This window comes from Phacochoerus africanus, chromosome 10, assembly GCF_016906955.1.
Source record: "Phacochoerus africanus isolate WHEZ1 chromosome 10, ROS_Pafr_v1, whole genome shotgun sequence".
NCBI lineage: Eukaryota > Metazoa > Chordata > Mammalia > Artiodactyla > Suidae > Phacochoerus > Phacochoerus africanus.
The window spans coordinates 6,288,320-6,311,099 of NC_062553.1; the positions used below are offsets into that span (position 1 = coordinate 6,288,320).

At 52.7% G+C, this 22,780-nt stretch overlaps 1 protein-coding gene across 1 annotated transcript in view; it reads right to left on the reverse strand.

The window, feature by feature from the left end:
• Positions 1-7,319, reverse strand: part of SLC2A9 (solute carrier family 2 member 9) — a 155,350-nt gene extending 148,031 nt beyond the window's left edge. The window contains exons 1-2 of the mRNA XM_047799519.1: positions 7,126-7,319; positions 4,318-4,416 (exon numbers count right to left, since the gene is read on the reverse strand). Of these exons, the coding sequence (XP_047655475.1) occupies positions 4,318-4,416; positions 7,126-7,242 (216 nt within the window). The 5' untranslated portion in view covers positions 7,243-7,319. The remainder of the gene's footprint in view (positions 1-4,317; positions 4,417-7,125) is intronic.
• Between the last annotated feature and the right edge of the window lie 15,461 nt (positions 7,320-22,780).

The window sequence follows — 22,780 nt, forward strand, 5'->3', positions numbered from 1 at the left end:
TTTTTGCCATTTCTTGGGCCACTGCTTCGGCATATGGAGGTTCCCAGGCTAGGGGTCGAATCGGAGCTGGAGCCACCGGCCTACACCAGAGCCACAGCAACGCGGGATCCGAGCCGAGTCTGCAACGTACACCACAGCTCACGGCAATGCCAGATCCTTAACCCACTGAGCAAGGCCAGGGATCGAACCTGCAACCTCATGGTTCCTAGTCAGATTCATTAACCACTGAGCCATGACAGGAACTCCTGTTGTTTTTAAATTTATTTTTTAATTTTTAAAATTTAAGTAGAGTTGATTTACAATGCGGTGTCAATTTCTGCTGTAGAGCACAGTGAGGCACCCATACTGATATATAAAACTATATAGTACATATATAAAATAGTATGTATTTCTTCTTATCTTCCATCAAGGTCTACCACAGGAGACTGCATATAGTTCCCTACGAAGTACAGCAGGACTTGAGGTGCCACTTCTAACTCGAGTTCTCTTGCTGTTTTCACCACATCTCCGGTTACTTCTGGTCCCGAAGACTTGAACTCCTCGAAGTCATCAATGAAGGAGAAAATCAACTTCTTCCAAACTCTGGTTAATATTTTGATCTTTGCCCAGAGCCACATTATCTGTGCCAGATATAGCCTTTTGAAATCTCTTTCCTTCCTTCCTCTTTCTTTCTTCCTTCCTTCCTTCCTTCCTTCCTTCCTTTCTTTTTTCTGCATCCATGGCATGTGAGAGTTCCTGGGCCAGGAATTGAAGCCACATGACAGCTGTAACCAGAGCCACAGCAGTGACAATGCCAGATCCTTAACCCGCTGAGCCACCAGGGAACTCCTGAAATGTACATCTTAGTTAAGACATGACAAATCAGAATTACTCCTCAACCCACAGGCTGCCGAATGGATGGTGTGTTAGCAGGGCTGAAAACGTGGATCTCATGTACATCTCCATCCAAACTCCTGGGTGGCTGGATGCACTGTCAAAGAGCACTCATATTTTGAAAGAAATCTTTTTTTTTTTTTTTTTTTCTGAGCAGCAGGTCTCAGCGGTGGGCTTAAAATATTCAGTGAGCCAAGCTGTAAACAGATGTGCTGTGCCCAGATTGATGGTTACTACGTGTAGAGCACAGAGGCAATGCAGTTTAATTCTGAAGAGCCTGGATTTCTGGAATAGTAATGACGGCCGACTTCAACCTTGAGTCAGCCGCTCACAAGAGAGCCCCGCTTGTCCTTTGAAGCCAGGCACTGACATCTCCTCTTGGGCTCTCGAGTCCTGGGTGGCATCTTCCAATAGACGTCTGTTTCATATACACTGCCAATCTGTTGTTTGGTGTAGCCCCCTTCATGGATTAACCGAGCCTGATCTTCTGGATAACATGCTGCAGCTTCTGCATCCGCATTTGCTGCTTGACTTTGATGTTAGAGGGGGCGACGTCTTTCCTGGGACCTCGCAAATCAACCTCTGCTCGCTTCCAGTTTTCTCTGCAGCTTCCTTAACCCCCAGCCTCCGTAAAACTAAAGAGAGCTTAGGGCCTTTCTGGGCTTAGGTTTTGACCGTACAGGAAATGCTACAGCCCCTCTGTCCAGACACACGAACACTCTCCCACATCGGCAGTAAGGCTGTGGAACTTCGTGTGTTCACTGGAGCAGTACTTTCAATCTCCTTCGAGAATTTTCCTCTGTTTTCACAATTTGGCTGACTGCCCCAAGAGGCCTCACTCTCCACCTAGCTCAGCTTTTCACATACCTTCCTTACTAGGTTGGTCATTTCTAGCTTTTTTTTTTTTTTTTGGTCTTTTTGCCTTTTTTCTAGGGCCACTTCCGTGGCACATGAGGTTCCCAGGCTAGGGGTTGAATCGGAGCTGTAGCCACCAGCCTACACCACAGCCACAGCAATGCGGGACCCAAGCCGCATCTTCAACCTACACGGCAGCTCACAGCAATGCCGGATCCTTAACCCACTGAGCGAGGCCAGGGATCGAACCCACAACCTCATGGTTCCTAGTCGGATTCACTAACCACTGCGCCACGACGGGAACTCCCCCATCATTTCTACCTTTGATTTAAAGGGGGAGACATGCAATTCTTCCCTTCGCTTGAACACTCAGAGGCCACTGCAGGGTTATTCACTGACCTCATTTCAATGTTGTTGTGTCTCAGGGAACAGGGAGGCCCAGGGAGAGAGAATGAGAGACAGAGAGAGAGAGGGAGAGGGAGAGATGGGGGGAGTGGCCGGTGGGTGGAGCCGTCAGAACACACACAATATTTATCCACTCAGTTCACTGCCTTACAGGGGGCGCATTTCCTGAAGCCCCCAACAAGAGCCACATCAAAGCTCACTGCTCACAGACCACCATACGCATAATGAAAAAGTTTAAAATATTGTGAGGATCGTCCAAATGGGACACCAAGGCACCGAGTGAGCGGAGGCCGTTGTGCAAACCCTCAATTTGGAAAATCTGCAATATCTGCAATGAAGCAACATGCAATAAAACAAGGTGCGGCCTCGAGAGACAGTAACAAGGTCGGTGGCTGGGGGGGGGGGGGATGCACAGACACAGCACAGGTTTCGGGCAGGGAAGCTGTTGTGTAAGATACCGTGGTGGGTACAAGTCGTTCCGTATTTGTTAAAAATCCACAGAGTGCACAGCGCCAAGAGTGAACCTGGGCAAAGGCTGTGGGCTTTGGGTGATAACGAGGTGTCGAGGTGGGCTCATCAGTTTATAATGAAGGCACCGCTTTGGGGCAGGATGTCACTGGAGGGGGAAGCTGTCCACGTGTGGGGGCAGAGGGCATACGGAAATTCTGTGCCTTTCCAAACACTTTCGCCCCGAACCTGAAACTGCTCTTAAATAGAAAGATTTTAAGCAAAAACATTTCTTTATCAGGGGCCGCGCCCACAACATATGGAAGTTCCCAGGTTAGGGCTTGAATCGGAGCTGCAGCTACAGGTTCCAATTCCCAGTCCTCTCAAAGACAAGCATAGACAATTCAGATCCCATTGCAGGATGGCATCACAATGGCAAAATCAAAGTCACTGACTGATGCAAGCACTCGGAGAACCCATCGCGGCCCCCTGGTTTTCAAATTGTTTTTAGCACCAGAATCAGTTTTTCCAATGAACTTACAGAGACCACAAATGTAAAAGAGCTGAGAGAGTGAAAAACAGAGCTGTCCTGCCACAAATGAAGTCTGGATCCCTGCATCCTCCACCTGCATTTTGCATACAGTGTGCTGGGCCCCCAAATAAGAAGAAATTTTTTTTTTTTTTGCTTTTTAGGGCCGCACCTAAGGCATATGGAAGTTCCCAGGCTAGGGGTTGAATCAGAGCTGCAGCTGCCGGCCTACACCACAGCCACAGCAATGCAGGATCCTTAACCCACTGAGCAAGGCCAGGGATCGAGCCCACATCCTCATGGACACTAGTCAGATTCGTTTCTGCTTCACCACAAAAGGAACATCAAGAAGAAATCTTAAAAGCATCGGGGAAGGTCCACAGCCCGGCTTCTGTCTGCATCTTTAGCTCATGTTCTCCAAAACACACCCTGGGCTCCAACCACATCCGACCTGCATTTCTGCAAATGTTGCATATCTCAAGCTTCTACACCCTTTGCTCCACCTTCAGAGGCAGCCCTGGCACCACCTCCTCCAGGAGGTCTTCCCACACACCACCCTCAGCCCACTATTTTCCCTAGGGGTGGAGGTAGGTCAGGCAGAAACCAGCTCCTCCTGGGGAATGGGTGGCACCTAAGCCTAGGTGGGTGAGAACAAACCCTCATCTGCAAACCAGCAGAGTGGTATTAGGAGGGCCTGAGGATTTGCATCCAATGGCCTCATTTCAGAAGAAAACAAAGGCTAGCAATGGATCTTAAACCAAGAGAAACTCAAGTGACCTCTAGCTGTGATTTAAAGCCATAAACACAGAAAGAACAGATCAGGAAAAGTTTCCATGCCTCGGATCCCGCCATAGCTCCTCAGATTCGGTGCTCCCTGCCCTGGAATAAGACCCTTAGGATCTGGCCCCTGCGACCTCCAAAGACCCCTCTCCTCCCCCTCCACTCTCCCAGGATGTTCCAGGGCAAGGAACTGACTCCATGCATCATCATGCTCTGTTTCTGTATCTCCCACCTCCACCTCGAGGGTGCGGGCTGGCCTCACTCCCTCCGTCCCTCCCCTCCCGGCAGTGTCCAGCAAGGGTCTGGCCCAGAACCAGCCTGCAGCTTGCAGAACCGGGTACCAGCGAGGGCGAGGTGGTCGCAACCCGGTTTTCCGCGTTGCCGCAGCGCCCTCTGCCGGGCGCATCCCGCTGCCGCGGGGCACTCACCCGAGTGGGGGCGTTCACCACCGAGAGGTTGTACCCGTAGAGGAAGGAGGAGCCGAAGGCGCCCACGACAGAGGCCACGATGAGCGAGCAGGACCAGTTCTGGGAAAGGAGAGGAAAGCACATCAGACTTTGGCCCTCGGGTTCAGGGCCGGGGCCCACACGATGCACTTGGGGCGCCCTTTTAGCGGGGAGGGACGTGCCATCGGATTCCCAGGCCAGGCGCAGGTGGTGGGCGTGCTCAGCCCGGGAGCTCCCTCTGCCTCTGTCCCCAGCCAGGCCACTGCCCGCCTCGTCCAGCTGCAAGATCTGGGAAGCACAGACCCAGCGCCCTTCCCAGGTGCTGTTAGCAGCCTCACACTGTTATTCGGCTGAATCGGGTCACTCTCTGACCCACATAGAAGCAAAAAGCAAAGCCAGGCTAAGCTGCCCGCAGTGGCAGCTGCTCCTTATTAAGAGTTAGGAGCCAGCCATCTCTAATAAGCACTTTTCTGGGTATTTTCTCATGGTATCCTCAGATCACCACTCCTTTATCTTGATTTTACGGGTGAGGAAATGGAGGCATGGGGCTGTCCCTGGTACTGTCTGGGTGGTCTGGCTTCGGCCAGAGCAGTCCCCACTGCACCACACCGCCCTCCTCTGCCTCTTGGTCTGGGTGCAGTGTCTGGGGCCTGATGCTGCAGCTGGCCACCCAGACACACGCCCCCCTCCACACACACACTCGGTTCCAGGCTGAGCTGTCCACTTACACACACACACACACACACACACACACACACTGTCACTTAGGCCAGCGTGAGCACCAGGGGACCAGGACCTCCAGACAGAGAGATTCGGGTCTTGGCCGGGAGATCCGAGCATCTGTCTCCATGTAACCCTGCCCCCGTGGCCCCACCCAAGGCTGGCCCCAGCCACGGTAGGACCTGGAGCAGAAACATCTGGGCCCCATGGCAGAGGCTGTTCAGAGGCAGGAGGAGCCGCCTTCGGAGGCTGGCCAGGGAGGGCCACTCAGCAGCTGGGGGGGCGCAGGTGCTCTTGGAAGGTATTTTCTCAGCCTTCATTATCGTGTGTGTGTGTGTGTGTGTGTGTGTGTGTGTGTGTGTTCTAGGTGCCAGGCCCTGGCAAAGCTCAGCAGCAAACACGACAGGTGAGGTCCACGGTGAGGGAACTGAATGGGTGGCACGCTGGCTGGAAGGCGAAGCCAGACTCCATGGCCAAGTCCCTGTTCGACGTCTTGGCAGCCTCCTCTGGCCCAGGCTCCAGTGCTGGAGGTTCCGCCATTCAGCCATGGGACCTGCCCAGCATCTTCATCTTCCTGGGCCTCAGCTTGCCCAGCTGTAAAATGGGATCTGAATTGTAGCCCCAGGAGCTCCTGTTGTGGCTCAGCAGTAATGAACCCAACTAGTATCCATGAGGATGTGGGGTTCGATCCCCAGCCTTGCTCAGTGGGTTAAGGATCCGGCATTGCCATGAGCTGCGGTGTAGGTCGCAGATGCGGCTTGGATCCCACATTGCTGGGGCTATGGTGTAGGCTGGCAACTATAGTTCTGATTGGACCCCTAGCCTGGGAACCTCCATATGCTGCAGGTGTGGCCCTAAAAAGACAAAAGAACAAAAATAAAGAAATTGTAGCCCCAGCTACATAGGCTGTTGGGGATCAGTCGCTGGCTGGGCCGTGTGGAGGGCTGTTTACCCACCTTGTTCTCTCTGTTCCCTCTGACCCTGATGGGCAGAATGGCCGTGGCCTACGCTACGTGCCAAGGTCTCTCTCGCCACCCCCCACCCATGTGACGGCACCCCTGAAATCCTCCCGTCTGGAGACCTTGGTCCCTAAGACCCACTGAAAACCTCCCTCAAAGTCTCACCTCCTCATTTTTACTTTTCTGCCCTTGATTCGACTCCCTGACCCCCAGCTTCGCCCCTTAGGACTGTATAACCTTAGACCAGTTACTAGCTGCTCTGTGACTCAGTGGCCTCATCTGTGAAATGGGGATGAGAATGGACCCACCTCATAGGCTATTCTGCAGAGGACAGGAGTTAGAGCAGGTAAGGTCCTCACCTGTCCTGGGGCAGGTGCCCGTGCGTGTCAGCTGCAGAAGCTGGGCAGAGGGCACAGATCTTACTTTTTTAGGTGGGGGGTACCTGGCCTCCAGGCACCCAGCCTGCTTGCTGGGGAGGTGCTTGGGGAATGCTGTGATGGGGTGGAGGCCAGAGGGAGGGATTATAGGCCATGGAGGTGGAGGCGGGGCTGGTGTGGGGTCAGAATCTGTTTCTGCAGTAAGAGGAGTTTGAACTAAATGCGATGCGTCGACGGCACTGAATCACATTTTGGGCAAAATGCCCACTCTCCATCACCCTGTGTCTTTATTCTCATGCTCTGGGACTTGGCTGAGAGTCCCTCCTCCTGACCCCGGGAGGTGCTCGTCCCCTGTGCTTCCCACGCTCCCGGCCCCGGTGACTCTTCCCTTGTCTGTGCCCATCAGAGGGCAGAGAAGAGCAGGTGGGGGCCGTCTCGCCAGAGCCCCCGCTCCTCATGGCCCACCTGTGCCTGCCATCTCTCACGGCTGTCCCAAGGGCAGAGGGTGTCCCTTAGTGGGGGCGGGGAAGGAGGGGACACCACCTGGCCAGGGCAAGCAGTTCTGTGCGGTGGCCCTGTTGCAGGGGCACAGGTGTGAGGCCAGAGATGCTGTCCTGCCCGGGACGCAGCGGCTTGAGTTAAAGCGTCACAGGGACAGCGCCAGGACTCAGCACCAGAGGCCTTTCTGGTGGGATAGAGAGCCCTCCTTAGCAGGGATAGAGGCCCGTTTTTACCTTTCTTCTCCTCACACCCGGCGACCTGCTGCTCCGGCGGCGGCGGCGACCCTCAGGTGGCCTGGGGTGGCTCAGGCCATGCATAAGGAGAGCTGAGCTCAGTTCCCGGGAGTCCATGTCCTGTGTCTGGCGACCTGCCTGCTGGCCCTCCCTGCGGCTGGTGGGGTCAGCGGCACCTCCAGCCCGGGCTCTGCTGGCACAGCTCCCTGAATGAGGAGGCAGAGTCCCCGGGTGGGCGGGCACCCGAAACAGGAAATGTGGCAATTTTGTCTTGTCTGAACAGGAAACAGGCGAGGCATTTCTTCCCGTTTCCAAGTCATCACAGCAACTGGACAGGTTTCCTTGAAAGGGAAACCTGTCTTCTCAGGAATCCCTGCCCCGAGTATGGATTCTTCCTTTGGCTTCTTTTTATCTTCCCTCTTAAGGCCAGTGTGCTGGGAGGGGAGTAGCTGGCATGAACCTAGGGCAACTATCCCTCAGGACTAGGACAGGCAGAAAGGCTGAGTGCACTCCTGAGTGTAGGAGAAGCCTGGCGGGGCTCCGACCCTGACTCCACCCCTTTTTAGCTGTGTGTCCTTAGGCAAATCACTTTGCTTCTCTGAGCTACCACGTTTACAAGTGCAAAATGGGAGATTGATCCCACCCGGATTGTCTTGCCAGCTTATTCTGAGGCTTGCATAGAAAATGCTCAGCCCGGGCAGCATGTTGGCAGGGGCACAGATGCCCTGCAGCGCTAGAACCAGTGGAAAGAGGTGGGTTTGGAAGAAAATGAATCTGCTGCTGGTCATTCCTCTGCCCTGCTCATTCAGCCAGGCTGGCTCAGGGAGAGCAATAAGGGGCGAGACCCCCTCACACACACCGTGAGGATTAACTCGCTGCCTGGCCGAATGGCCCGGATGTCGGAGAAGCCTTAACTCAGGTCTAGGACAGGTTGCTTTGGCCACTTGCCCTCCGGAGGCAGAGAGCAGGTGCAGAGGCTGGCAGAGCAAAGGCGTGCCTGGGAGATGCGGGAACCCTAGAAGGCTGGGGTGGCTTCAGGTTCACATAAAAGAGACCAGGAGCCAGCACCCTGACTTTAAGGGGAAGCGCATGTTGAAATAAAAGCTGCAGATGACAGCGGAAGCGCTGGGATCGTGGATTATCAAACGAGAACCAGTCCCCTGACGCACAACAGGGAGAGGTAGCTGCTCAGAGGGGACCCAGCACTTCCAAGAGAAAAAGTCAAGCCTGAATAATTAGGCTAGTTATTTACCAAGCACATGAATCACTCAGAGCAATACTCCTTCTGCATATTAATCATGCCAGGAGGCAGCTTAGAGAATTGGCTGTTTCTGGAAACAATTTGCAGCCAGTTGGCCAGCGTGCTACACAGAGGCGGGTCTGGAGCAGAATTGTAACGAGGAAGGTCTTCATTACAACGTCACATGTGGTGGCTGAGGATTCCTGGGGGAACCCAGAGGAGGCACGGAGCCAACCTGGGGCTGATCCTGGAAGACTTTCTGGAGGAGGCGATTCCTGTGCAAACTCTTAGGAGGGGACTAAGTCTGGAGAATATGCAGGCAGAGGAGGGCGCAGGCATGGACACCCTGGGGTGTGTGAGGATGCAAAGTAACTGAGTAGGTTGGAGCCTAAAGTGTGGGAGGGGCAGCGGAGGGGGAGTGAGCCCCTCTCGTCTCATTTCTTGCTCCACCCACTCCGTGTCCCAGGCCCTTCCATGCATGTACCTGGTCTCCCTTGTCTTGCTAAAGCTCACAGTTGATGAGGCGACTCATTTAAAATTGTCCCATGTTCCCTGGAAACAACCTAAATGTCCTCGACAGATGGCTGGATTAAGAAGATGTGGTCCACATACACAATGGAATACTACTCGGCCATAAAAAAGAATGAAAGAATGCCATTTGCAGCAGCATGAATGGAACTAGAGACTATCATACTAAATGAAGTAAATCAGAAAGAGAAGGACAAATACCATATGATATCACTTGTATCTGGAATCTAATACAGGGCACAAATGAATCTTTCCCCAGAAAAGAAAACTCATGGACTTGGAGAAGAGACTTGCGGTTGCCAAGGGGGAGGGGGAAGGAAGGGGAGGGACTGGGAATTTGGGGTTAATGGATGCAAACTATTGCCCTTGGAATGGATAAGCAATGGGATCCTGCTGTGTAGTGCTGGGAACTATATCTGGTCACTTGTGATGGAGCATGATAATGTGAGAAAAAAGAATGTATGTGTGTGTGTGTGACTGGGTCAGCTTGCTGTGCAGCAGAAAATTGACAGAACACTGTAAACCAGCTATAATGGGAAAAACAAAAACCATTATTAAAAAAAAAATAAAATGGTTCCGTGTTCCCCACTGAGCTTGAAAACTCAAAATGCGCCAGGACCCAGACGGTCCACGCAAATGTGCAGCTGCTGGCAGGGGGTCCCGGGTGTCTGGGGCCGCCCTGATCTGCAAGGAACCCAAGTCAAAAAGCGCTAAAGGCCCTGCCCCCCAGCCCAGCGTGGCCTCGGGGCACGTAGCGGACACTGAGCATGAACTTGAGGCCCTGTCCGAGCTGCCCCTGGCTGTTCCTCCCGCCCCCCACTTCCCTGACCCAAGTCCTGCTGAATCATCCGGGCTCTGAGGACAGAAAGCAGGGCGGGTGTAGACTGGAGGCTGGGGTGGGGGGTGGGGACAGACTGCCAGCAGCTGCCCTGGTCCCTGGGCTCTGCCAGCACCCAGGACTGGACACAGGGCGGCAGAGCGAAACTCGTGCGACGTCAACTTCCCTTTCTATCCTGCAGCCTGGAGGCGGCCTGGCCTGAGGGGTTCCTCTTACTGGTGGAGCTGGCTGCCTGCCAATCCGCCCCCAGCCTCCACTGACCGAGCAGCCCAGAGGTTGTGTCCCAAGCCGTTTTGAATCCCCAGGGCCTGGCTCTGGGAAAGGGCCCAGTAGCTGCTTCTGGAACTGAACTCAGAATCGCCTCTGAGTGACGTTCTGAGACCACGAGGTCAGAGTGGACAAGATGAGAATCAAACTAACTTTCTTTTTTTCCTTCTTTCTTCCTCCCTCCCTCCTCCCCTCCTTCCCTTCTTTCTCTCTTTCCCTTTTTGGGGCCGCACCCACGGCATGTGGAAGTTTCCAGGCTAAGTGTCAAGCTGGAGTTATGGCTGTGGACCTACGCCACAGCCACAGCCACAGCCACAGCGATGTGGGATCCAAGCTGCGTCTGCCACCCACACCACAGCTCACGGCAGCACCAGATCCTTAACCCCCTGATCGGGGCCAGGGATCGAACCCACATCCTCATGGATGCTAGTCAGGTTTGTAACCGGCTGAGCCACAACCCGAACTCCAAGATGAGAATTTTCTACCAGGAAAGGGTCAGAAAAAAGGGTCGTTCATTTGGGAAGAAAGTCTGCGATAACAACAGCCTCTCTTCATCACACCAGGTGCCTAGACAGTGGAGCCCTGACTCAGCCCAGTACGAGCACCAAGAATAAAATGCTGTGTCCACTGGGGGGAGCCGCTGCCTGGTTCTGCCGTGTCCCTGGGGTGGCAGGTGGCCGGGCCTCCCTGGACCTCCATTTCACAAGTGTGAGATGGAGACGGTGACGCTCAGCCTGCCACCTCCCATTCCCCTGGGAATCTGTAGGTACAGGTGTGTTGAGCTTTGTCCTGCTAAGCACGGGTGTGCTCCCAACACGGACGCATCTTCCGAGTCCTGGTTGCCTCCACACCCATCATGGGAGATGAGGCACGGATGGGCCAAGGTGTGAGATGGGCTGCACTGCAAACTGGCTATGTAGCCCTGGACACATGGGTTCGGCCTTCTTGGAGCCTCCATTCCTGACCTGTAAAATGGGCGTGATGCTATCTCCACTATGGGGTAGCCAGAAGCAAACGAGAGACCCATGTAAGGTCTGGCACAGGGCAGGCGCTGTCTGGCTATGGGTTTGGGATCTGGTTTCAAGAGCGGGGTCCAGGGAGCCCTGAGGAAGGAGAGAGGCTTTCCAGGTGCGGAGGACTTCCTGGAGGAGGGGGCAGGTGTAATGGGAGATGGGTTTCCGTGTGGCCTGAAGGTCCGTGACATTATCACCTTCAGCATCAATGCCTCTTTGTTGAGAAATGACCTTTGGAATGGAGACCCCCCCACCCCCCGCGTCAAGTCTGGAAGGTCACCTTAGTGTCATCATCAACCAATGTCACCATCAGCCGCCGGTGCCTCACCATACAGGCCCCTTCCCATGCACCTCGGCTTCCAGCCTCGGCTCCTTCTTGGCCCCTCCTCACCTCAACACCACCTCCCTCGGAGGTTTTTGGGGTTTTTTGGGTTTTTTAGGGCCACACCTGTGGCATATGGAAGTTCCCAGGCTCGGGGTCAAATGGGAGCTACAGCTGCTGGCTTACGCCACAGCAATGCAGGATCCGAGCCACGTCTGTGACCTACACCGCAGCTCACGGCAATGCCGGATCCTTAACCCACTGAGCAAGGCCAGGGATCGAACCTGCAACGTCATGGATACTGGTCGGGTTCGTTAATAGCTGAGCCATAAAGGGAACTCCTGTCCATGTGTTTTTTGTTTTGTGTGTTTTTTTTTCTGGCAAAAAAAGGTTGAATTCGAGCTGCAGCTTATGAGACCTATGCCACAGCTGTGGCAGCACTAGATCCTTTAACCCACTGTGCTGAGGATTGAACTCACAGCTCCAACAGCAATCCGAGCTGCTACAGTTGGATTCTAAACCCACTACATCAGAGAAGGAACTCCAACCATGGGGTTTGGGTTTTTTTTTTTTTTTTTTGTCTTTTTAGGGTCATACCCAGGTCATATGGAGGTTCCTAGGCTAGGGGTCGAATCGGAGCTGTAGCTGCCAGCCTGCACCACAGCCACAGCAACTTAGGATCTGAGCCGCAACTGCGACCTACACCACAGCTCACGGTAATGCCGGATCCTTAACCCACTGAGTAAGGCCAAGGATCGAACCCGTGTCCTCATGGATACTCGTTGGGTTTGTTACCGCTGAGCCACAACGGGAATCCCATCCATGTGTTTTTTTAACTTAAAATTAAATGAAAAATAAAGTGTCCATACTTTAAATTATTTAGTCAATGATTACAATTATTTATAAGGGCCTAGTGTCTGCGTTATGGGGGTGCAGTCTCTTGCCCTGCCCTCATGGAGCCCACATTCTGGGGGGAGGGGCAAACTGGGAAGAGCACACAGGCCACTCCCAGGGCCTATGACCGGCCTGGCCCAGGACGGGCCGGGAGCAGCAGGAGATGGGCTCAGACGCCAGCGGGGGACAGAGCTCTGGGTGTGCAAAGGGAGGGACGGAGGGTGAGTGTCGGGTGTGATGAGGCAGTGGAGAGAGACTGTAAGCTGCCACTGGGGGCTGAGAAGGCAGAACAGCCAGGAGAGGACGGGATTCAAGCCATGGTCAGAGGGCGGCCGTTTGAGGATGAGCGTTGCCTGTCCAAAGCAGGAACCACCTAGAACTCAAGGTCAGAGCTGATGGACCGTCCCGGACGAGGAGCCAGGAGCAAGGACAGTCTCCGGTGGTAGAAGAGGACATTAACTCATCATGCCATGTGTTAAATACTCCTGTGGGACACAGCTAAGGGGAGGGGACAGGGACACGGGGTGGGAGAACAGACCCAAATGGAGGGTTGAATAAATCCTCTGTGTTGAGAGAAGTGGGTTGTGCCCAAGACCAAGAATGAGGAGATACGTGTGCTTTCTTCCCAGAGGTCGTGTTGTGAATGGGGACTATTGCTGGTCCCTGGAGGCTGCGTGTGGATGTAAGGTGTGTGGCTTTCCCGGTCACAGCCAGATCTGACCTTCTACTGTCCGTCCATCAGGACCCACTGCCCAGGGGCGCGGTGGCCTGAGACTGTGATCCGCTCCTGCGGAGCCCACCACGGAGCTGAGAATGTCCCCACGCTCCTGAGACATCCCGTCACGGGAGAAGCTGCCCCTGTGCAGTGCAAAGCCGAGTGCAAATGGTTTGCACCCCAGGCATCAAGGAGTTGTGTGTTCAAATCCCAGCTCTATAGCTCACTAGCTGTGTGACTGGGGAAAAGTTACTTAACCTCCTTAACCTCTCTGGGCCTCTCTCTCTCTTTTTTTTTAGGGACATACCTGCAATATAGGGAAGTTCTCAGGCTAGGGATCAAATCAGAGCTATAGCTGCCAGCCTACACCACAGCCGCAGCAACGCCCAATCCAAGCTGCATCTGCGACCCATACCACAGGTCACGGCAATGCCGGATCCTTAACCCACTGAGCAAGGCCAGGGATTGAAGGCACATCCTCATGGATACCAGTCAGGTTCGTTACCGCTGTGCCACAACGGGAACTCCAGGACCTCTCTTTCTTTAGATCAAGTTGGGAATGTTAACAGGACCTGCCTCGTAGAGCTGTTGTAAGGGTTAAATGAGTCGATATATGCAAAGCACATTGTAAATGCTAAAGAATCAGAGCCAGGGGCCTCACCACAGACTCCTGGGCAGCGGCCTCTGCAAAGCACAGAGAAGGCGCCTCTTCTCTGTAAGGGCCTCATGGAATGGATGGTGTCTTAGAACTGGTTCATAGGAGGAAGGAAGAGGATTCATTTGGTGTTTGGCTTGAGAAGCACACTGCCTCAAAATAATTCCCAAGTCTTACGTAAAATAATAAACAACATAACTACAAGCATGATGCGTGAGTTCTAAAAAATGCTGGCTCCTGTCTTTTTGACCCGGGGTAACGATACTAATATTCAAATCTAACACTTCACTAGGGGCCCCCCATGTGGCTGAAAAGGTCAGATTGCTGCTGTTGCCAATGGAGAATAGCCACATCCCAAGGCCCCAGGGGCTCACGTGCCACAAGCAGCAGGACTCTGCTCTTGACAATCAGAGTAGCCCACTTAGGGTGTAGCTGAGAGTAAATGTTTTAAAATCACCTCCTCTGTACTACTGCTGCTGCTGCTTCTTATAATAAAACCTTCATGGGTACCATGTGTCGGATGCTGTAACTAGCCAAGTTACAAGTAAAGCACTCAGGGCTCAGAGAAGGATCTTCTCCCACCCAGCCTGTCACAGAAGTTGGATCTGAGCCCAGACTTCTTGAGGTCAGTCCCAGGCTTGTGAGCCTGCGTGGGGTGGAAGGACCCAACACAAAGTTCGGCAAAGGCAAAGGTAGACGTCTTCTCCCAAACTGGCTCCCGCAAGCAGAGACCACCTCCCTGAACTGTCTAGAGCCACAGTTTTGTGTCCTGTCCACTCTGAGATGTGGCCCCGCTGAGCAAAGTCTGGGGGGCCCAGAAAGTCGCTGGCTGAAAGCTCGGAGCAGGAAATGCCACCCATGCCCTGGCCCCAGTTCTCTGACCAACATTCGGTAGTAAATTTATTCTTAATTTTCAAGGTTAATTCTCTGCTGACTTTGGCATGGCGCTAAAGCCGACTTAACGCCAGATATTGAAAAGGAATGTGGAGAATAGGGTAGCTAGAAAGATAGAAATTGAGAAAGAAAGAAAGAAGGAAAGAAAGAAAGAGAGAAAAGAAGGAGGGAAGATAGAGAAAGAAAGAGAAAGAAAAGGAGGGTGAGAAGGAGGAAAGGAGAAAGTGTATTAGCAGCCGTCGGAACAATAACCACAGACATAATCACTCATAATCAATTGCCTTTTTATATAAACATCTGTCAGATGCCATGCTAATCATGCCAAGTGCATTTGCTCATTTCATCCTCACCAAATTCATTTTCACATCCCTCAATTTTCAAATCCCTTGCTCCCAGCTGCTCTGCAAGCCTCGGTAACTCCTGCAGTGGTCCCCAAGCCTTCCCAAGTCTGCAAATGTGATTTACCTGCATCTCTGGAGCTTCCTCGGCCTTTCCTGTCTAAAGAGCCAACAGAAGGTGCTTCGTAAATAGAACTCCTCCTGATAAAATCAGATAGAAGCCTGGGAAGTTGGGAAATAAAACAGCGGTAATAATGAAACAGCATCCAACTGTGACCGTATATACTCCGTTTTGCCTGATTGACCAGCGATGAATGATCAACATCAGGCTATTGATGACTGGCTTGGCTTATTAAAAACATGCCAAGAGGTGGGTCAGCAAGTGCTGGCCCGGGAGTCTAAGGCAGGGGTGCCCTGGCCAAGCCCCTGGGTGTCAGCTGCCTTCAAGCAAAGAGCGTAGGACCCACCTGCCCCTGGCAGCCATGAGGAAGGTCAGCGTCTGCCATGCAGGAGTCAGGACAGACACAAGACACAGACGGATGCAGGCCGATCGAGTCCGAAGCCTGGAGGGGCAGGATGAGGGGTTAACGCTTGCTGCTCTGTTGATGGTGGAGTAAAATCGCCCCGTGGAGAAGTACATGAGAGCCGTCTGTCGGGAAACGCCGCGCACAAGGTCACGGTCATTGCTGTTACATGAATGCCACGCTGTCCTCCTGACCTTCGACGGCCGCACAGCCTGCAGGCTAGAAAGGTGACATTTCTGTGCATGGGTGGCTTCTGCTGTGCTTTGGGATATGCGGCTCTCCAGGGAAGGTTGGTCCTACGCTATTTGCTTGAAGGGAGCCGCCGCCCAGGGGCTCGCCGCCCAGGGGCACCCCTGCCTTTGACTTCCTGGCCAGAACTTGCTGACCCACAGCTGGGCTTTTTTTTTTTTTTTTTTTTTGTCTTTTTAGGGCCACATCCGAGGTATACAGATGTTCCCAGCCTAGGGATTGAATTGGAGCTGCAGCTGCCTGCCACAGCCACAGCAACACGGGATCCAAGCCTCATCTGTGACCTACACCACAGCTCACAGCAACGCCAGATCCTTAACCCACTGAGCAAGGCCAGGGATCGAACCCACAACTTGATGAGTACTAGTCGGGTTCTTTACTGCTGAGCCACGACGGGGACTCCTGGGCATGTTTTTAATAAGCTGAGCTTGCCATCAATAACACGATGTTGATCACCCACCGTTTGCCCAGACTGGCATCACAGAATGTTTATGGTAACAGCGGGAGGCTGTCTCGGAGCAATGGGATTGCTCTCCCAGGCTTTTCAGATCTTCCACAATCATCCAGCTGGCACCCACCCCCCCTTCCCCCCAAGAACTCCCCCCCAACCCTCTTGGTGTCCCCAGACATTTTTTGATGTCTTTTTTCATTGCAATAAATCATTCCCGGGGGTCAGGATTATTCCACCACTGGCTCAGCAGTGTCTACGTGATGACAGCATAAGACGGTGACTAAGATCCCGGGATTTGAGGTCAGACCTCAAATCCCATGACTCGGGGGACAAGTCACTCCTCTGCAAAGTGGGGATAAGAGAATGCACATCTCAAGGTCACATGCAGATCTAATGCGACATCCGGGGGTATGCCTCAGAGTGGAAGTACTGTGCCGATGGTAATTCTAGGTTTATTTTTTCGAGACTTGTCATACTGTTTTCCACGGTGGCCAAACCGGTTTCCATTGCCACTGGTCCCTCCCTGGTATATGCCTTTGGAATGGCCGGCCATGGGGTGAGCCCCTGGTAAATATTTGCTGTTGCTGTTACTGCGGAGCAATCTCTGTATTGCTCATTCCATTCTCGATCCTTCCTTTATTTTTTTATAAATGTTTGTGGAGCACCTACTGTGGGGCCAACACCGTGCTAGGTACTGAGAAGGCTGCAAAGAAGGGGAACCCTATCAGGTAATTCACAGTCTAGTCAGAAGGATGAGCCCCTGGAAGGGAGCTACTTTTAGTAAAGCACCTACTATGTGCCGGCCTCTGGTTACGTACAACCTCATCAAACCCCAAGACAGGTTATCTTGATCTTGTCACCTCCATTCTATGGCTGAGTGTGCTGGGGTTGCAGAGGCCACCCCACCTGCCCAAAGCCCTGGGGCTTGGGCATGAGAATTGAGACTTTTTTCTGTTCTTTTTAGGGCTGCACCCGTGGCACATGGAACTTCCCAGGCTGAGGGTCGAATCGGAGCTGCAGCTGCCGGCCTACACCAGAGCCACCGCAGCACCAGATCTGAGCTGAGTCTGAGAACTACACCACAGCTCGTGGCAACGCCAGATCCTTAACTCACTGATTGAGGCCAGGGATCGAGCCCGAGTCCTCATGGACACTAGTCAGGTTAGTTACCACTGTGCCTCAGCGGGAACTCCAAGAACTGAGGCTTTTAAAGTGAGACCACCCCTTCTGTCTGCCTGGACACGGTTCACTGCTGGGCTGTGGGCAAGGCCGTCAGGCGGGGTCTGGGCCCTTGATGTCACACACCTTTCTCTCTTTTCTCTTTGGGAGGCGGGGATGCAGACAGACCTCTCGCTGGGAGGACCCCACGCCCCACCGTGGGTCTTGTGGGCACATCCCTCTCGCCTTCTCAAGGATCTCCTTCCTCCCAGCAGTTACCCCATTTCAGCATCAATTTCTCCCTCTCTCTTAGGTCCCTGCAGGCCATGTACCAAAACTGTCTTAATATCACCGATTAAAAACCAAAACCAAAGCTAAGTGTTGGCAAGGATGCGAAGAAATCGGAGCCCCCCTACGTGGCTGGTGGGAATGCAAACTCATTTAGCCTTGGTGGAAAATGGTTTGACAGTTTCTCAAAAAAGTAAACAGAATTGACCTATGACCCAGCAATTCCAAGCCTGGGTCTGTCCCCCAAAGAATCGGAAACAGGTGCTTAAAGACACCTTGAAGGGGGAATGCTCACAGCAGAGCTAGTCACAATAGCTCAAAGATGGCAACAGTCTAAATATCCATCAGCAACTGAAGGGAGAAGCAATTGTGGTCTCTCCATACAATGGGATGTTATTCCAAGAAAGAAATGAAGTTCGGATATATGATACAATGTAGAACCTTGAAGCCCTTCTGCTAAGTGAAAAAAAAAAGCTAGATTTGAAAGGTCTCCGGGTGTTTGATTCCACTTCAATGAAATGGTCAGAAGCAGCGAATCCATAGAGACAGAAGCAGATTAGTGGTTTCCACGGGCTGGGGGAGGAGGTGACGGGGGAGCAACGGTTCATGGGTCAGGGGGCTGCTTTGGGGGTGATGAAAATGTTTTGGATCTAGATAGACGTGGCAGCTGTGCAATATTGTGAATGTAATAAACACCACTGAAATGTTCACTTTAAAATGGTTCATTTTATGTGAAGTGAATTTCATCCCAGTTGAAAAAACAAAAAAACAAAAAAACGAAAAACCTCCCTTTGACCCCATGACCTCCTGCTCGCAAGGTCCTGAGGTCCTGTTACAGAAATGCTCTCCCACACTTCCCCTTCTCGCCCCAGTTCTTGCCCGAGGGGTATTTGATCCGCCGCACCTCTTAATCATCCAAAGTCAGTAGTCATTTTCCTGTAACCTGCCAGCAGCTTTGGTGAAGGGGACCACTCCTTTTCCTTCTGAGTCCTTCTAGAAACTCCCCCTTCCCGTCTTCCTGCCAACACGGTGGCTTGTTTTCCCTCTGATGCCCTGACCATGCCTTCTTTGTTCCTTCTGCTTCTTGCTTTTTATGAAATCCAGAAATTAGGTTAAAGAATGTTTAAAAAAAAATCAGCAAGGTTGAAAGAGGCTGTATAAGATGAAAGGATAAAGAAAAATGGATGATTAGTCCTTTTTTTTAAAGGAAATAATGCCATTTGCAGCGACATGGCTGGACCTAGAGATGATCAGAGTGAAGCCGACAGCGCTAACAGCCTGAACCCAGCCTGAACCCAGCCTGGGACTTGAACCCACAGTTTTTAAATTAGGCTCACTCAGCTGGTATCCGGACTTACTGAGGTTCGGGTTCTTTATGCCTGCACGCAGCAGTTATTCAGTGAGAGATAAAGCGATAGACGAGAAACAGATTTAAGATAGAAGCTTGTGAGAGATGCAAGCGGGCAGGTAAGGAGGCTCAGCTCTTAGGATCAGGTGGGCTAGTTTTATCATCCAAGGGGAGGTGGGGTGGGAAGAGACCACCTCTCCCTCTTTTTTTTTTCTTTTTTTTTTTTGTCTTTTTGCCTTTTCTCCCGCGACGTATGGAAGTTCCCAGGCTAGGGGTCTAATCAGAGCTGTAGCTGCCAGCCTACGCCAGAGCCACAGCAACTCAGGATCCAAGCCGCGTCTGCAACCTACACCACAGCTCACGGCAACGCCGGATCGTTAACCCACTGAGCAAGGGCAGGGACTGAACCCTCCACCTCATGGTTCCTAGTCGGATTCGTTAACCACTGCACCACACTGCTTCCTCTTTCCTCGAGTAGTAGCTCCTCCTTGGTATCCAGTGAGAGAGTATTTGATCCCATAAGGTCTGACTAGGACTGTCAAGGGGCTTATTGAAGTCAGCAGAAGGGTGGTCCTCAAACTCCTGCCCTTGGTCTGAACCTGAACGCAGCCCCACCCCATCCCCCACCCAATGAGGCCGATCTCAGCCTCCACGAGTCCAGCAAGCCTGCCTCGTTCTGACGGTCCTCTTGAGCAGTTTTCAGCTTACAGTGATGCCCCCAAGTTCCCTAGGTTTCCCTCTGCAGCGACGGTCCCTTGTTGGGGCACCTACAACTGCCTGTGTAACTATCCCACTGCATCCCTATCAATAGTAAGTAAAGTAAGCCAGACAGAGACACCGTGTGATATCACTTACATGTGGAATCTAAAATATGACACAAACGAACCTATTTACGCAACAGAAACAGGCTCACAGACACAGAGGACAGACTTGTAGTCGCCAAGGGGAGGGATGGGGGTGGGAGGGACTGGGAGTTTCGGATTAGCAGATACAAACTATTACTTGTAAGTTGTATAAACAACAAGGTCCTACACAGCACAGGGAACTATACTCAAAATCCTGTGATAAACCATAATGGAAAAGAATATGAAAGAAATTGTATATATAGATGTATATGTATAGACGAATCCCACTTTGCTATAGAGCAGAAATTAACACATTGTAAATCAACTATACTTCAATAAAATTTTTAAATAACATGAAAATTAAGAGACTATCTCTGCCCATCACAAGTTCAGTTGGCATCATTTTGAGTCTGATGGGAGCCCTCCTGGCGCTATTGCTCTAACCCTCAGAAGGCCTTCAGGAGGGCTGCATGGTCAGAGCTATGCCTTAGTTTAGTTACTGTTTTGAAATATAAAATTTCAACCTGCCTTTTTTTAAGCAGGGTAGAATGTTCTACATTCAGACTCTCCCCTCTGCTCATCAGTTTGGTTTGAGCTGGAAGGCCAAGGCTTTGGCATCCACAGTGACCCAGCTTCAAGCCCTGACTCTGCTGCCAACCAGCTGTGTGACCTGAAGCAACTTGATTAACCTCTCTGAGCTCAGCCTCCTTATCTGTACCATAGAAAACATGTCCCGTAACAACACGTATAGGGATCAACGGCAGTGTGTGGACATAACACACAATACCTAGCAGAGACTCGTAAAGGGTACCTATTTTTTAACATCTATTAGGTCCATCATTCATGAAATTGAGAGGGTCCAAGATAAATATTGATTCTCACAGTTTCTTATTCTGCATGACCAGGTTTGACCAAGAAAGTAGCAGCCTTTGGTGACCCTGAGCATGTCTTAATGACTTTGTGACTCTCAGGAGAAGCAGCAGATGTTTAGATGTCCACCTGCTGTTCACATGCCACCTTGCCCCTGAGATCTCTCCAGCGTCCATCTGACCACTTCTCTCATCACCTCCTGACCCTCTCCGGGTCATGTCCTCAGCTCTTTACAGGGTCCACCGGCCTGGACACTGACTGACTCATACCTGACCCCTGCCCCCTTCTTTCTTCCCCTTCACCCCGCCACGATGTCTGCCTGGACCCTCGGTGTCCTCAAGCAAGTCTAGGGCTTGCTTGCCTTGGCACCTGCTGTTTCTCTGCTCGAAACATCCCCCTTCAGACACCCAGCGGTCTCACACCTCACTTCCCTTTGGTCTCTAGTCAAATAGGACCCCCTACTTTCTGATATTAAATGCAACCCCCATAGTTAATCAACACCGTCAGTTCCATCCATCCCACCCATTTACCTTGGGAACGGCACCCATCACCTCCTGGTGACTATTTACCTGGTGGCGGGTCATGACCTCCAGCTAGAACCTATAGCCCGGAGAGCTGGGGTTTCGTCTTGGTACTGGTCACTCTCCTTGCCCCCCAGCTCCCGTCCGCCACCTTCTCTGCTCCCGCCCTGAGAGGCTGGCCCTGGAGGACAATGCTAGCTTGCTCTCTTGCAATGCCTCCCAGCCCAGCAGGAGAGGAGGGGTGGGAAGAGAAAGGGGTGGGCGTTTCTTCCCTGCTACCCCTGATTCAACGGCTCTGGGGACAGCTGCATCCTCCCCATTACAGCCCCCCCCTGCCTCCGGGGCTCCCAAGCTGCTCCCCTGCCCCCGAACACTGCCCCTCCCCTGCCCCCAGCTCCAGATAACCGTAACGTCACCCCCGCTGCCACGGGGAGCCTGGGCATGCCTGTTTGTTCTTCCCCTCTGCCCACGTCTCTCTGAAGCCCTCCCTTTGCCATCTGGGGTGGATCTGTTTCCTCCTGAAACCCTAGCCCTGCCAGCCTTGGCATTTGCTGATGTGTCCAGCGTTTAGAGTGGTGTTCGGAGCACAGAGGGTGGGTGGGTGCTCAGAGAACATTCATTAATGAACTCGCTAATGAATTCACTAGCAGAAGAATGAATGGAAGGACAGCGCTAGGCTCCTGAAAAGAATGAATGGATAAACAGATGGAGCAAATCATTTTGTTTTCTTGAATGGGTTAAGTCAACTTTCATGGAAGCAGGAATGGGCAGGAAAATAAAAGCGACCAGAATCCCTGGCTTCCTCTGAATTGTGTGATCCCTGTCTCCTCCATGGGATCTTACCACGGAGGTTAAGGTCACTGGGTCTTCCTTCCAGACAGATGCCTGGAGTCCCTTGACCTTGGAGCCCCAGCTGCTGGCCCCGCCTTCCCGGCCTTTTTTTTCTGTCTCAAGAAAAGCCGCCAGGACCCAAGGCCCTGTACCAGGGGAGAGGATGCTGAGGGGCTTTCCAGCCAGCAGTGGGGTCGGAGCCTCCTCGCTGAGCAAGAGCCTCGGCTGTGAGCACCAGCTCCTTCCTTGTTCATCCCGCGGCCAGCCAGCAGGAGGTCACTTCTGTGGCTTTGTGACAATTCCAAGTGTGGAGAACCAGCAGCGGATGTGGGAGGGAGAGCCCCCTCCACCTTAACCTTCCAAGGTGGGTGGCTGCCTTTCCGCATCTGCAAAGCTTGGGCCAGGCCACGGGGACAGGGGAGGAAGAAACAGAAGAGCAGATCCAAGTGCTGCTGCACCAAGAAGGTGCGGGGAGCGGGGAGCAGACGTGGATGAGCCCTTCCCTTCTCTGTTGGCTGAGATGTGCCCGCTGAGGATGCTTTCACAAGCGGAACCGAGACACGTCCTCCGTGGGATGGAGGTGACAAGGTCCAGGGAAGCCAAGAGCTCCTGGGGGGAGGGGCAGAATCAAGGCTGACCCCCCCCACCCTCCCAACCAGTCACTGTTGGGCTCAGGCCTGGGGCTGGAACACTCTGTCCCAATTTTACAGCCTGAGCTTGCTCCTGGGCTGGAAACATCCTGTCGCCTCTGGAGGGCGGGGGCGGGGCTTATTCCCTCCAGAGCAGCACAGGTGAGGTTCCCCGTGGACACTTACTCACTGCGTGTCGCCGAGCAAGCTCTCCTCTGGCAAAGACATCCACCTGTC